The sequence below is a fragment of the Hyaena hyaena genome, unplaced genomic scaffold (assembly GCF_003009895.1).
Source record: "Hyaena hyaena isolate Hyena2069 unplaced genomic scaffold, ASM300989v1 scaffold_220, whole genome shotgun sequence".
NCBI lineage: Eukaryota > Metazoa > Chordata > Mammalia > Carnivora > Hyaenidae > Hyaena > Hyaena hyaena.
In genome coordinates this window covers 1,602,178-1,616,053 of record NW_024080852.1, presented here as the reverse complement: position 1 = coordinate 1,616,053, position 13,876 = coordinate 1,602,178, and the positions used below count along the sequence as shown (strand labels likewise).

The window sequence follows — 13,876 nt, the reverse complement described above, 5'->3', positions numbered from 1 at the left end:
CATCGCTGGCTTTTCAGGATGACCTGAAGCTTCAGGGGGTTGCTGTGGTTGATGAGGATGAAGAAGAACAGGCTTTATGGAGAGAAGAAGGGCAGCATAGAGGCCCTGACCTTCAGAACTGGGAGCGCTGTCAGCCATGGACACTCTAATGCATAAAGCTGCTGAGGGGAGTCTGTCAGCCCCACGTTGCTAGTTCAGACACTGCTGCACCTCATTAGGTTTGCATTGGAGCCAATGCAATTGTGGGACAATTGTGGGACACCTGGGAATGTTCTAGTAGCTGTTTCCCTCACAATCTAAACTAGTCCCAGGTGAGACCTTAGCTAGGAGCCCGAGGAGGCTGGGACTCTTTATCTCTCTGGGCCATTACTTGGTTGGAGGGAAGCATTCTTTAGGAAGCGACATAAACTTAGACTATAGTGGACATGTCTGGATGTCAGGCACTATCAATCCTTGAGAGCTATAATGGAGGCACCAGCAGAGGGTGGGTACCCACAGAGGTGTCTAGAGGGGCAGAAGTGGAACAGATCTGACTTGTTAGGGACTTTGGATCAGGCATGTGACATACGGATGCTCTAATCTCGTCACCCTGAATCGGATGGTAAATGTATTAAAATGTTTCTGCCTTCCTGATCCTGGGGACTCAGGTACATTTCTATTCTGCATGATATACTGACAATGAGGAAGAGGTTAAAGGTGGGGATGCAGAAGGGAATGAATCACATTTAGAAACTGAAGAGACTAGGGATGAATTCTGCATCATATTTGGGGAGGACCGAAGGGAAAAGCCCAGATTTGTAAAATGATAGGTCTGACAGTCATGAACATTTAGTAGGAGTTTACTAAATTTCCAAAAAGGATAAATTATTAATAATATCATTAATGATAATAAAAATCTCTTTTCTCAATCTTCCCAAAGTGTATCTTACCAAGAAATGTGATTTTCCTTTCAATGTTGGAAAATGGAAATGTAAGATGAGTAAGTGGATTGTTCAAAGTCCTCCAGCACTCTGAGTGTGAACTGGGACTAGAACTGAGGCCTCCTGACTCTGATTTTTGGGGTTAGTTCCTCTAGATTGGGCTGTAGGGATTGCCCTGCAGGGACATGGCAGGCTGAGGGAATTGTGCTGCCGTATTCTCCCCACTGGGGCCAAGACCTACAAAAAAGCTGAGAATTTATCGAATGAAATCATGGTAACATATGTCATCCAGGTAGTTTAAGGATCACATATATCGGAGAAACTGAGGCTCAATAATTGCTGACTATGTGAAATGCCAGGCACTAAATCCAGATGGGAAGTAGAAAACGGGTTGCCTTCTGAGGATATAAAACCATTAACGGAAAACATTATGTTGGTACCAATATTCCTGCTCACAATGGCTACATTTAGTATATACAACAGCTAAATTCTTAGCCACAGCTAAGGTGAATCTTCCTATAAATGAAAGTGCCATTTCTATTGATAATCAAGTGTGTGAAGTTATGGTTCTTAACTAGTCTTAGATAAAACACATCTGTAGGTTGTAGGGCTCACCTTCATGTTCTCTGCTTTTGTATTCAGGACTTTATTTGTCTGAGCTAAGACTGTAGAGGACTCCAGATAGGAAGCCAATATAATTTAGACTTGATGGAGGATTGCAAAAGATGTGCATAGACTTTCAGAGAATAGGTACAGGGCATCGTTTCTGTAATTCGTGGAGGAAATTATGGGCAGTGGGCTCACTCTCAAGGCTCACTATGTTTCAGATTGGATTTGGGGGGGAGCTGATTCAAGTTTTTGTCCATCTCTGCAGTCTTTGAATTGGCATGAAAAGTGGAAAGAATTATTATTCTGAAATGTAATTCTGGAAAGGATTCTTCTTTAAGGAAAACTTCTGTTGTGTGCATACCTCCTGAGTCTGTTCAAATCAAGAATTCTCCCTTCATAATGTAGATGAAAAAAGTCGAAGATACTTTAGTGAAGCAGCCAGACAAAAGAAGTGGAAAAACATAGTTTTAAATGAATAAAGCACTCACTGGGGTAGACAAGTAAGATGTGGCAATGAATGTTGCAAGTAGAAAGGTAACCCTGTGTTAAACCCTAAACCCTTCCAGGTTTGCAAGTTTAATCGAGTATGGAGTGTTTGTCCAGAGAGTAGCAATGGAAGCTAAATGCAATTAGAATGAATTTAGGGGCACCTGGGTGGCTCAGTCGTTAAGCATCCGATTTCAGCTCAGGTCATGATCTTGTGGTTTGTGAGTTCCAGCCCCCCATTGGGCTCTGTGCTGACAGCTCAAAGCCTGGAGCCTGCTTTGAATTCTTTGTCTCCCTCTCTCTCTGCTCCTCCCCCACTCATGCTCTGTCTCTCTGTCAAAAATAAATAAACAATAAAAACATTGTTAAAAAGATTTTAGGGGAGCCAGGGTGGCTCAGTTGGTTAAGCATCTGGCTTCAGATCAGGTCATGATCTTGAGGATCACAAGTTTGAGCCCCGCCTCGGGCTCTGTGCTGACAGCTTAGAGCCTGAACCTGCTTTGGATTTTGTTTCCATCTCTCTGTGTCCTCCCCCATTCAGGCACTGTCTCTCTCTCTCTCTCTCTCTCTCTCTCTCTCTCCCTCCCTCAAATATAAATAAAAATTAAAAGAGATTTTTAAAAATTTAAATTTAATTTTAAATTCCAGTAGTCTGCATACAGTGTAATATTAGTTTCAGGTGTACAATATAGTGATTCCACAGGTCATTCAGTGCTCATCACAAGTGCCCTCATAAATCCCCATCACCTATTTAACCCATCCCCCCACCCTCTGAAAGAGATTTTTAAAAATGATTTTAAAATGGGAACAACAGAAACTGAAGACATTTCCGGGGAACTGTTCAGCAATAATCTCATCTATGTAGAACCAACATAGTGAAAATTCTGTCACTATGTGAAAATTGCTTGTTTGATTTTCTGTGGGGTGGGTTTCTCGTCTTACTTGATGAGTAGTTGCTCGTAGTTGTTCAAGACCTTCTCAGTTCTATTAGAGCAGGAATATGGGGAGGATGTGGTAGAAGGCCAATACTTTATTACCTTGAAAGGCCATGTTGTTACTTGGGGGTGGTACCCTTCCTCTCAGGCCTCCTGCAGGGTTGTAGGAAACTCTTGGAAGGAGCTCCTGTCTGGGAGGTCTTCTGGTCAGAGTTTAAGTAAATTTTGACAGATGAGTTGGAGATGCCTCATTTCCATGACTCCCAACTACCATGTGTTCACAAATTTTACCAAAAATTACTGCCTCAGAAGTTATCATTAGAAATCTATTCAATTTGGGGCGCCTGGGTGGCTTAGTCGGTTAAGCGTCCGACTTTCGCTTAGGTCATGATCTCGCGGTTCGTGGGTTTGAGCCCCGCGTCGGGCTCTGTGCTGACTGCCAGCTCTGAGCCTGGAGCCTGTTTCAGTCTGTGACTCCCTCTCTCTCTGACCCTCCCCTGCTCATGCTGTCTCTCTCTCTCTCTCTCTCTCCTAGAAATAAATAAAACATTTAAAAAAATTTATAAAAAAAAAGAAATCTATTCAATTTGATTTAAGGTCTTGACTTTGCTGACATTCTTTTTAAGATGGGCAGAGGAAAGGGCAGTTTTAGAGCATGGACCATTTTACTGGAAGGCAGACCTTGGGGTAGGGAGTTACAGAGATGGTGTGAATGTATTTGTTCAGAGATGAGGTGTTGAAGACAGCCATAGATGAAGGGAGGCAGGAACAAGCTAAGGCTAAATTCTATCTACGCCATAGATATAAAAGCCAGTCCTGGTTTTAAAATCAGCAGGCAGCACTGTCTGAATTTTTCACTGTTCATCTTCTTGTTCAGGTGACATATACTTTCACCTGAAAATGTTGTTAGGTGGTAGGAGACAGAAACCATAGGAAAAATTATTATGGTTGAATTTATAGAAGTAGAGTATTTTGAAAACTGATGTTTCACTTGTTATAGTTTACATCAGTTTATAATCCAGAAAATATATCCATGGAATCAGTGAATACATTTCCTTTTTAAAAAATTTTTAATGTTTATTTATATTTGAGAGAGAGACAGAGAGACAGAGACTTATTGTGAGCTGAGGAGGAGCAGAGAAAGAAGGAGACACAGAATCTGAAGCAGGCTCTTAGTTGTCAGCACAGAACCTGATGCAGGGCTTGAACTCACAAACCGTGAGATCATGACCTGAGCTGAAGTCAGACACTTAACCAACTGAGCCACCCAGGTGCCCCTACTTTTCCTTTAAAAAAATTTTTTTTAATGTTTATTTATTTATTTTTGAGAGAGAGAGTTCGTGTGACTGAGGAAGGAGCAGAGAGTGAAGGAGACAGAGAATCCCAAGCAGGGTCTGTGCTGTCTGCACAGAGTCCAGTGCTGGGCTTGAACTCACAAACTGTGAGATCATGACCTGAGCCAAAACCGAGAGTCAGAGGCTTAGTCAACTGAACCATGCAAGAATCCCACATTTCTTTTTCTAAAAAGTAGTTCATAAAGGTCGACCAATATTTAACTTTAAATTAGGTCGTGTTAATGCTCATACCCATACTATTACAGCATACTGTCACTACTATTTCACAAGGGCATTCCCCATACATTTCCTACATTTCGCTTAAATGTACTTGTGAGTCATGTAATATTATCTGCTTCATACATAAAATTTGTCACTGAACCAAACAACAGAGTTGCTTAATAAAATCAGATTTTAAATCTAGGTTCTCTAATTCGAGATCTTTCTACAAGAACCTGACTTTTCCCAATATTTCCTTTTGTAATAAGTTCACCCATGTTATCATGATGGTCCTAGTTGATATAATCAGGTAGTTTATGAAAACTCTCCAACCAGTTTTCTTCATTGTTTATCATTGTACCTGTGATTATCACCTACCATCCTCTCCTGGCCCTGGAATCTGAGGTTAAGTTTGTAAGATGTGAGCTCCTGGAATTGTAAGGTATTATCTTCAGACTTTCACAGGGTCTCCCTGAGACCACCTTATGTCCTTAATGAAGGTGTCAGCCTGACTCCGATGCAGAGTGAATGTAGCGCCTGTTGGGATTACACCTGCCATTTTGGATCATGCATGATATGAAACCTCAGACTAAGCCTAGCCAGAGGTGTACAATATGTATTCACAAGAAGTTGCTTTTATGGTTCTTTCATTCAGCAGCTTCTGTTATATCTGGCTCTCTCTACAGATTAATAATTATCACAATGTTTAATGGGATGGAAAACCAGACATATGTCATAGAGTTTATTCTCCTCGGCCTGTCCAGTGTTTGGGCCACACAGGTCTCCCTCTTTGTCCTCTTCTTGATCACGTGCTTGGTGATGGTGCTGGGCGGGGGGGGACCTTCCTCATTGTTCTTCTGATCAGACTGGACAGCCGACTCCACACTCCCATGTACTTCTTTCTCACCAACCTCTCCCTTGTTGACGTCTCTTATGCCACAAGCATTGTTCCTCAGATGCTGGCGCATTTTCTTGCAGAACATAAAGCAATCCCGTTTGTGAGCTGTGCAGCCCAGTTATTTTTCTCCCTGGGCTTGGGTGGGATTGAGTTTGTTCTACTGGCAGTGAAGGCCTATGACCGCTATGTGGCTGTGTGTGACCCTCTGCGATACTCAGTCTTCATGCATGGAGGGCTCTGTACTAGGTTGGCCATCACATCCTGGGTCAGTGTCTCCACAAACACACTTATGCAAGAACTCAAAATAACTTTGTGCAACACCTAACAAAACATGTATATAATTTGTATGCCGGGAATAGCTTCATCTCACACCTTATGAAAGCTACCCCCCCAAAGAATTATAGGCTTATAAAATATGAGTCTATATATTTTTAGAAAAAACATAGGAGAATAAGGTTGTGATCTAGGGATTGGCAAAGTTCTCTTAGATGTGACACAAGTATGTGTTATAAGATGAAAAATGATTAATTGAATTTCACCAAACTTATAAAACTCTATCTTGAGAAAGACTGTGTTAAGAAGATAAAAGGTTAAGGTACAGGCTGAAGAACATATTTGCAAAGCACATATTCAACTGTGGACTAGTCTCTAGAGTACACAAGGGATTCTCAAAGTTCAACAGTAGAAAAACAAACAATCCAGGGACATAAAGATCCATTTTACTGAAGCAGATGGACAGATGGTAAATAAGCACATAGAAAAACTTTCAACATTTATAAACATTAGGAGAATGCAAATTAGATAAAAGTAGCAACAATACCAAATGTTGACGAGGAGGAAGACAAACTGGACACCCTTACATTGATGACAGGAATGTAAAGTGATGCAGACATTTTGGAAAACGGATTGGTAGTTTCATAAAAAAAAAAACACAAAATAATACGCCTAACTATACAACTACCATGCAACCCTGTCATTGTACTCCTGGGCATTTTTCATATTCACATGAACACTACACTCATCCAAAAATCTAAATATGAGTGTTTATAACAGCTTTGTTGATAATAGTTCCAGAACAGAAACGTTCTGGATGTCTTTCAACCTGGGAATCATTAAGCAAAAGGTGGTATGTACACACCATAGAATACTCATCCCCAGTAAAAGGGATTGAACTGTTGATATACCCAACACCCTGCATGACTCTCTAGAGGATTACACTGAGTGAAAAAGCCAGTCCCAGAAACAATATTCTGTTTGATTCTATTAACATCTAACTCTTCAATTGCCAAAATTATGGAGAACAGGTAGTGATGATCAGAAGTCCAGGAGAGGGCAGGGGTCGCACAGCAGTGGGCATGACTGTGAAAGGACCACATGATGGATTCTCGTGGTGATGGGACATTAGGTACCTTGACCATATCAATGCCAGTATCTTGTGATCCTGTAATATCACAGTATCGCATTAAATCGCATAATAATTTATGTAATTATAGCCTATTAAAAATCATGTTATCTTATGATATTGCACTATAGCTTTGTAAGTTGTTAACATTGGGGGAAACTGGGCAAAGGGCACAAAAGTCACTTCTGTATCCTTTCATTCAACAAGATATTTCTACAATCTCTAAAAGCACAAAATTAAACTTAAAAAAAGTTTGAAGAGGGGTAGAAGTTTCACCCTTCTGTGTTCAAGATCCTGGATGATCTTAATTATTTTTTTTCAGTAATTGCTAATACTTCCTTCATCAGCTTTTTGTACATGTAGATTTTAAGTCTGTTTATGTGATGCTGTTAATTTCGGAGCTTAAATAGCACCACGAGGATGCACTAGGACGTCCATCCTACTGGCAGTGCTCACAGAAGCCCAGTGGGCTCTGCACCTACATCCGGGGAGTGAAGCACATCTCCTCTGCCTCCAGAAGGAGAAGTGGGGGCATCTGGAGTCAAAAGGGCAGAATTGGTGCGTCCACCAGACTTACATGCAGCTCTAGTCACTGCTTCCTAGATTGGGGCCTTGAAGGCTAGTCTGGTTTGGGCTCTAGGGGCACATGGTCCAAGCTCAGAAAGCTGGCTTCTCTGCAATTGAGAATGGCCTAAGGCTGTCATGAAGATGGGAGAGGCAGAGGGGTGGAGGAGAGCCTTCCACAGGGAGAAGGGCAGTGGGAGACCCTGGCCTGTGCATTGGGAGCGGTGGCAGCCATTAACATTGTCATGCAGGAGGCTCCTGGGGGACCGGGTCAGCCTCCCCTGCCAATGCAGCTGCTGCCAAAGCTCATTAGGTCTGTGTGTGAGCCGTTGTTGAGCCCTTGTCAATGTCCTCCCAGCAGTGACCCTCTCAATGGCAGCTGGTCCCAGGTGACAGAGGAGCCCTGGGGTCCACGGAATTTGGGATGTCTCTTCACTATGGTCCATCCCTAGCTGGAGGCAGAGCCCTTGAGACCAGCTTAAGCCTAGAGGAAAGCAGACACATCTCCTTTGTCAGCGCTGATTACCATCTGAGCGGCATCCACAGCCTGTGGGAGTGTGGCCTTAGCAGGGACAGAGACGGAGACAGAGACTGAGGCAGAGACAGAAATGAAGTGACTTGTTAGGAACTTGGATCAGGGGCATGAACATGGCTGGTGAAGTCTTCTCTCTTATTGTAGCAAATGTGGTAAAGTAACTGTGCTTTGCAGGAACATGAGCCTTGGGTATAATTTTACAACAGGCTTCTTAATCCCGAAGCTTAGCTTAACATAGCCAGAGACACTTAGGGAAGAAGCGCACAAGTATGGAGTCGTTTGTTAGGTATTGATATTGACGAGCAGGTGGTGGTAATATTAGCATATGACATTTCCAGAGAAGGCATATCATCAATTGTTTTATATCCTCCTATCTCAATTATTTCTGGAGAGTTTGATGCTCACAATATTATGATTTTCTTGTTTAGTAACAGATGAAGATGTAAGGCAATTAAGGTCTTATTCAAAGACCCTTGACACTCGGGGAATGAACCGGAGGCAAGACTTAGGTGTCCTAATTCATCCCAGGGTTGGGTTTCCTGGATTGCACTGTGGAGACTTGCCTGACAGAGGGAATCATATTGCCATGAAAACACTAGTCTTAGCTACAGGGAACAAGAAGTATAATGAAGACAAGAATTTACATGAGACCAAATATGTCACCAAAGTGCATGTCAGGTTTGCACATGTTTGAGAAACTGAGTTTCAAGAATGGGACTCTGATTAAGTGAAACGTTAGGTAACCAAATCAGGCTAGAAGAAGTTCACAAGACCCCGAAGAGAATCAAGTGACTGTTCCTTCAGGAGGTCAACCCAGTCTTGGAGACACCAGCCACCCAAGCCACCCCTGGGTTCTCTGTTTCCCTATGTTAGGATGATGCAAATATTCCTGCTCAAGATGGATGCTCTCCGTGCTGACGTCAACCAACTCTTCAGTCACAAGTCAGAGAAAGCTCTCTCTAAATGAAAGTGTCATTTCTCTGGATAGTTCAACTTCATGAAGGTATGGCTCTGAGTGATTTTGAGCAGCAAGAAAAATGTATTGGCAGGTTGTGGGACCTACCTTCCTGTGTTCTCCTTCTGTGTTCCGGACTTCCGTTGTCCCAGCCAAGATTGGCTAGCTCCCCAAAACATAATGCCACATCGGTTTCAAAGAAATGGACATTTTTCTTTATTTAAATTAAAAAAAAAACATGACTGGCTAAAGTTGAGCTTTTTAAATGCTTATTTTAAGATAAAATTGGGGCACCTGGGTGGCTCAGTTGGTTAAGTGTCCGACTTTGGCTCAGGTCATGATCTCACAGTTTGTGAGTTCAAGCCCCACCTTGGACTCTCCGCTGTCAGTGCGGAGACTGCTTGAGATCCCATGTCTCCCTCTTTCTCTGCCCTTCACCTGCTCATGCTCTATCTCTTTCACTCTCCCTCTCAAAATAAATAAATAAACATTAAAAAAATAAACATTAAAAATTTATTTTAAAAGATAGATCAAATGTGTTAGGAGTCTCAGAATTTTTTTTTTTTTTTGCATATCTCTGTCCTATAGAGAGAACATTTGCTTCTATTAGCTGTTTATATTAATAATTGAATTATGGGAGAAGGTACATCAAGATACCTTAACTGGGGTCAAAGTTCTATTTTAATAATGAAAAGTTGATGTCCGTATCCATGCCTCAGACCTGATTTTTTGTGTATTTTCAGTGTCATTCCTGATCATCTGTAAGGCTGTGTTCTATATGACCTGTTTTAAAGGTCACAATAAGGTTAGGTGATTCATGCTTTAAAAATCCCATTTAGAATAATTACATGTATAAAATCGACAAAGAGAGCAATTTCATTGTAAAAGAGATAATTAGCTGTTATTGGAGTTTCAAAGTTTCGTGATGCGTCAAGAAGGAGAAAACTTGTAAAAGAGTATTTCAATGGCATCTTCATATCATATTGTTTTGTGTTCTATTTGTTATAGTCTCAATAATTGTCCTACCCTGCACAATTCATAGAGCAAAAGAATCTGAAAGTTTTTCCTGCATAATGCTCATGTCGAAGGGATGAACTACACTAATATATCATTTTTTAATGCCATGTTCTGAGCAGGCAGCATACGTTGTTCAGTTTTGGGTAAACAAATCTCCAGACATACATAGGTGTGGTTGGAGGATTGCTGAGTATGAGAAAGATATGACCCAAAAGAGGTAAAACAGGATTTTGCTATTATTGATTTATTGTCATTTATTAAAGGAACAGTAAATATGTACACAAAGAGCAGCCAGAGATGAGGTGCATAATGAGAAGAAAATGCAAAATGGTCTTGTACAGGAGGAGGAGTTAACCAGAATGGTTCCTGTGTTAATTGTTCACACCTGGCTTTAAACAAGAGCTGTGTCCCTAGTCCTACATGAGAAGGATTTGGACATCTCAGTTTTACTGAGAAAAATGGAACAAATAATCTCAAAAGTCTGTCTTACTTATGGACACCAAAGAATTAGCACAGTTTGGGGATAGCATGAAATTCCCCAAATCCATTAGAGGTGAGAAGACTAAACTATGTTTTTCTAACACAGAATGTTTAGATGTGCAGTGCACTGTCTATTTGTTATTTCATTGTGTGTCTGAGGACAGACTAGGAATTCAGCTCTAGTTAGCTGAAAGCTGTTCCAAAATAATATAGAAATGGTTTCACTGCAGGTGGTAAAATCACCTGATCAACCCATATCTCCTCCTTCATTGGGCTTTTAAAATATAGATGCTTTTTTGGGGTGCATGGGAGGCTCCATCAGTTGAGCATCCAACTCTTGATTTCAGCTCAGGTTGTGATTCTCAGGGTTGTGAGATTGAGCTCCACGTTGGATGTGGAACCTGCTTGACATTCTCTCTCTCTCTTTGCCCCCATCTGCATGCATATGCATGTGCACACAAACTCTCTCTCTCTCTCTCAAAACAAACAAACAAAAATAAGCATAGATGCTATTTCTATTTTCTTAATCGACCAGGGGTCTAAAAGGAGACTCTGCCTGTAGAAAACAGTCATATTGGGACATCAATTATTTTGAATTTAAATTATTTTAAAAATCAAGGCGATTGACTTTAGAAATAAATATACTTTTGATGGATTAAAAATAGTTAGCTAAGATAGCCATGCAAGGTGTTTAAATATTAACAAGATACTTTAGTAATACACTTTGCTCTAAAGCACCTGGATAATAAAAATTGCTAAAATTAATAAAATAAAAGATAGAGCATGTCACCTTAATGAGTATTTGGACACTCCCCCATCCATGATGTTCTTAATTCTGTAGGCAGTTAGATATCCCAAATCTGTATGTGCATGGAAGTGGTATGATTCAATTTGTGTTTTAGGAGGATTACTCTCGCACTGAGTATAGGGTGGAGGGGGTGTAAAGGAAAGTACATTTGTTTCTCTGTCTCTTCTGGGGAGGAGTTCATGTTGTGATACCTAGTGCTGAATCCTGCTGAAGTCCAACTACCGGTAACAGTGTAGAAATTCCTCATAAGTTATCTATATTACCTTAAATCTACCTGTGGGTTATGCAGTGTAATCACATTTTGTATGTAAAAGTTTAAGTCTCTAACCCAAATCACATATCTGGTATATCATAAGATTCATTTCCAGCTTCTCAAATTCCAGATCTGTGCATGGGACAGTAGCCAGTTTTATACTATACATCTGCCACATCTGAGTCTTTCTCTCTTTTTGTTGTTTATTTCTTTTATTATGTTTGGTGTAGTAGATAATGTAAGGTTGAATCACGTTTGTCTTTGTTGTCTATCACTTCATCCCCCATTGTAAACTCTAATCCTCTCTTGCCTTGGAAACTATGGTAAGTTGAAAAGACACAGAGCTCCTAAAATTGCACTGCATTATCTCTAGGCTCCATGAAATCACTAAGGCTATCTTGTCATTTTGAAGGAGTGGCTTGTCTCTCTTATGGAGAATAGATATAATGCATATTAGGATCAAACTTGTCATTGTGGTACACACATGATCAGAAACATCTGGCTAAGGCTGACAGGTTGTATACAATATTTGTGTACAACAATCTTTGAAGAATTTATTTTTATGGTTAATTCAATATTTTCTGCTATTTCTCTCTCCTTCTGCAGGTTAATAATCCTACATTTTTTAATGGATACAGATAACCAGACGTGGGTAAGAGAGTTTATTCTCCTTGGCCTGTCCAGTGACTGGGACACACGGGTCTCCCTCTTTGTCCTCTTCTTGATCATGTACTTGGTGACAGTTCTGGGGAACTTCCTCATTTTTCTTCTGATCAGACTGGACAGCCGTCTCCACACTCCCATGTACTTCTTTCTCACCAACCTCTCCCTTGTTGACGTCTCTTATGCCACAAGCATTGTTCCTCAGATGCTGGCGCATTTTCTTTCAGAACATAAAGCAATCCCTTTTGTGAGCTGTGCAGCCCAGTTATTTTTCTCCCTGGGCTTGGGTGGGATTGAGTTTGTTCTACTGGCAGTGATGGCCTATGACCGCTATGTGGCTGTGTGTGACCCCCTGCGATACTCGGTCATCATGCATGGAGGGCTCTGTACGAGGTTGGCCATCACATCCTGGGCCAGTGGTTCAATCAACTCTCTCATGCAGACCATCATCACCTTTCAGCTGCCCATGTGCACAAACAAGAATATTGATCACATATCTTGTGAATTCCTAGCTGTGTTCAGTTTGGCCTGTGTTGACTTCTCCTCCAATGAGATCTCGATCATGGTTTCTAGCATCGTCTTGCTGATGACACCCTTCTTCCTGGTTCTCCTGTCCTACATCCGGATCATCTCCACCATCCTGAAGATCCAGTCCACAGAGGGCAGAAAGAAAGCCTTCCACACCTGTGTGTCTCACCTCACAGTGGTTGTCCTGTGCTATGGCATGACCATTTTCACTTACATCCAGCCCCGCTCCAACCCCTCTGTCCTTCAGGAGAAGCTGATTTCTGTCTTCTATGCCATTCTGATGCCTGTGCTGAACCCCACGATTTACAGTGTAAGGAATAAGGAGGTGAAGGGGGCCTGGCAGAAACTACTGGGACAATTATCCGGATTAACATCAAAACTGGCAACTTGATGAATCCTGAACATCACTTAGAGAAAGGAGCTTTGCCTGTGTTTCCTCCCACTTAACTCAGATATGGCAGGCATCACCTGCATTGCCCTGGCAACCAGGAAGGAGATGCTGACACATGCCCTGGTGATGCTGGGTAGGAGGCTGGAAGTTGGACTGGGTGTGGGCTATGGGTGTATTTTTATGTCACAGCAGCATGTACAGTGGAGTTGAGCACAGAGGTAATAGAACTTCCCACCCTCCTTCAATCTCCATTCATATGTCCTGAGAGTAATAAACAAAAAGTACAATTTGCTATTTTGATGTGTCACATTGTATTCATGGACCTAATCGTGGCCACTAATTCTTAATCATCCAAATTTTATAAAAGTTATTATGGTTCCATTGAGAACTAAAGCATATTTTATATTTTAGTCTCAAAATAGTTCACAGCATATGTATCTACCTCCCATAACAGTGTGAGTCGCTGTTCTGAGAAGAGAGTGCTATCAAGGCTGTTAGGATGGCTTTGTGCCGGACCCGCTTCCTGTGCACACAGCAGCCCATCTGCCTGCTGGAGGTACCTCAGTGGAGGAGCATCAGCTGAAGGTCTTGTTTTACAGTGATAGGTATGTAATGAAAGGTGTTCGTACAAAACTAGTACCAGTCAAGGAAAAGCCATGTTTGGAATACTGCTTGATAACATATGAACAGTTTGAGAGGAATTTTATGGCATATATAAGGGGTACCATTTAAATGTTAAAACTGTCCAATCTCTGAAAAATCCATAACCTTTTTTTTGAGACTTCAGAAATAATAAGCATGTAAAATATTAATTAATGCATAAAATATGAAAGATACAGTTAATCTGAGAAAGGACAGATTGCTGAGCCAAAGCCAGTG

The 13,876-nt window shown here is 41.3% G+C and overlaps 1 protein-coding gene and 1 pseudogene across 1 annotated transcript in view; both read left to right on the top strand.

The window, feature by feature from the left end:
- Positions 1-13,257, top strand: part of LOC120238976 (olfactory receptor-like protein OLF3) — a 48,715-nt gene extending 35,458 nt beyond the window's left edge. The window contains exon 3 of the mRNA XM_039243047.1: positions 12,022-13,257. Within this exon, the coding sequence (XP_039098978.1) occupies positions 12,044-12,997 (954 nt within the window). The 5' untranslated portion in view covers positions 12,022-12,043 and the 3' untranslated portion in view covers positions 12,998-13,257. The remainder of the gene's footprint in view (positions 1-12,021) is intronic.
- LOC120238952 lies at positions 5,206-5,726 on the top strand (annotated as a pseudogene).
- Positions 13,258-13,876: the final 619 nt, after the last annotated feature.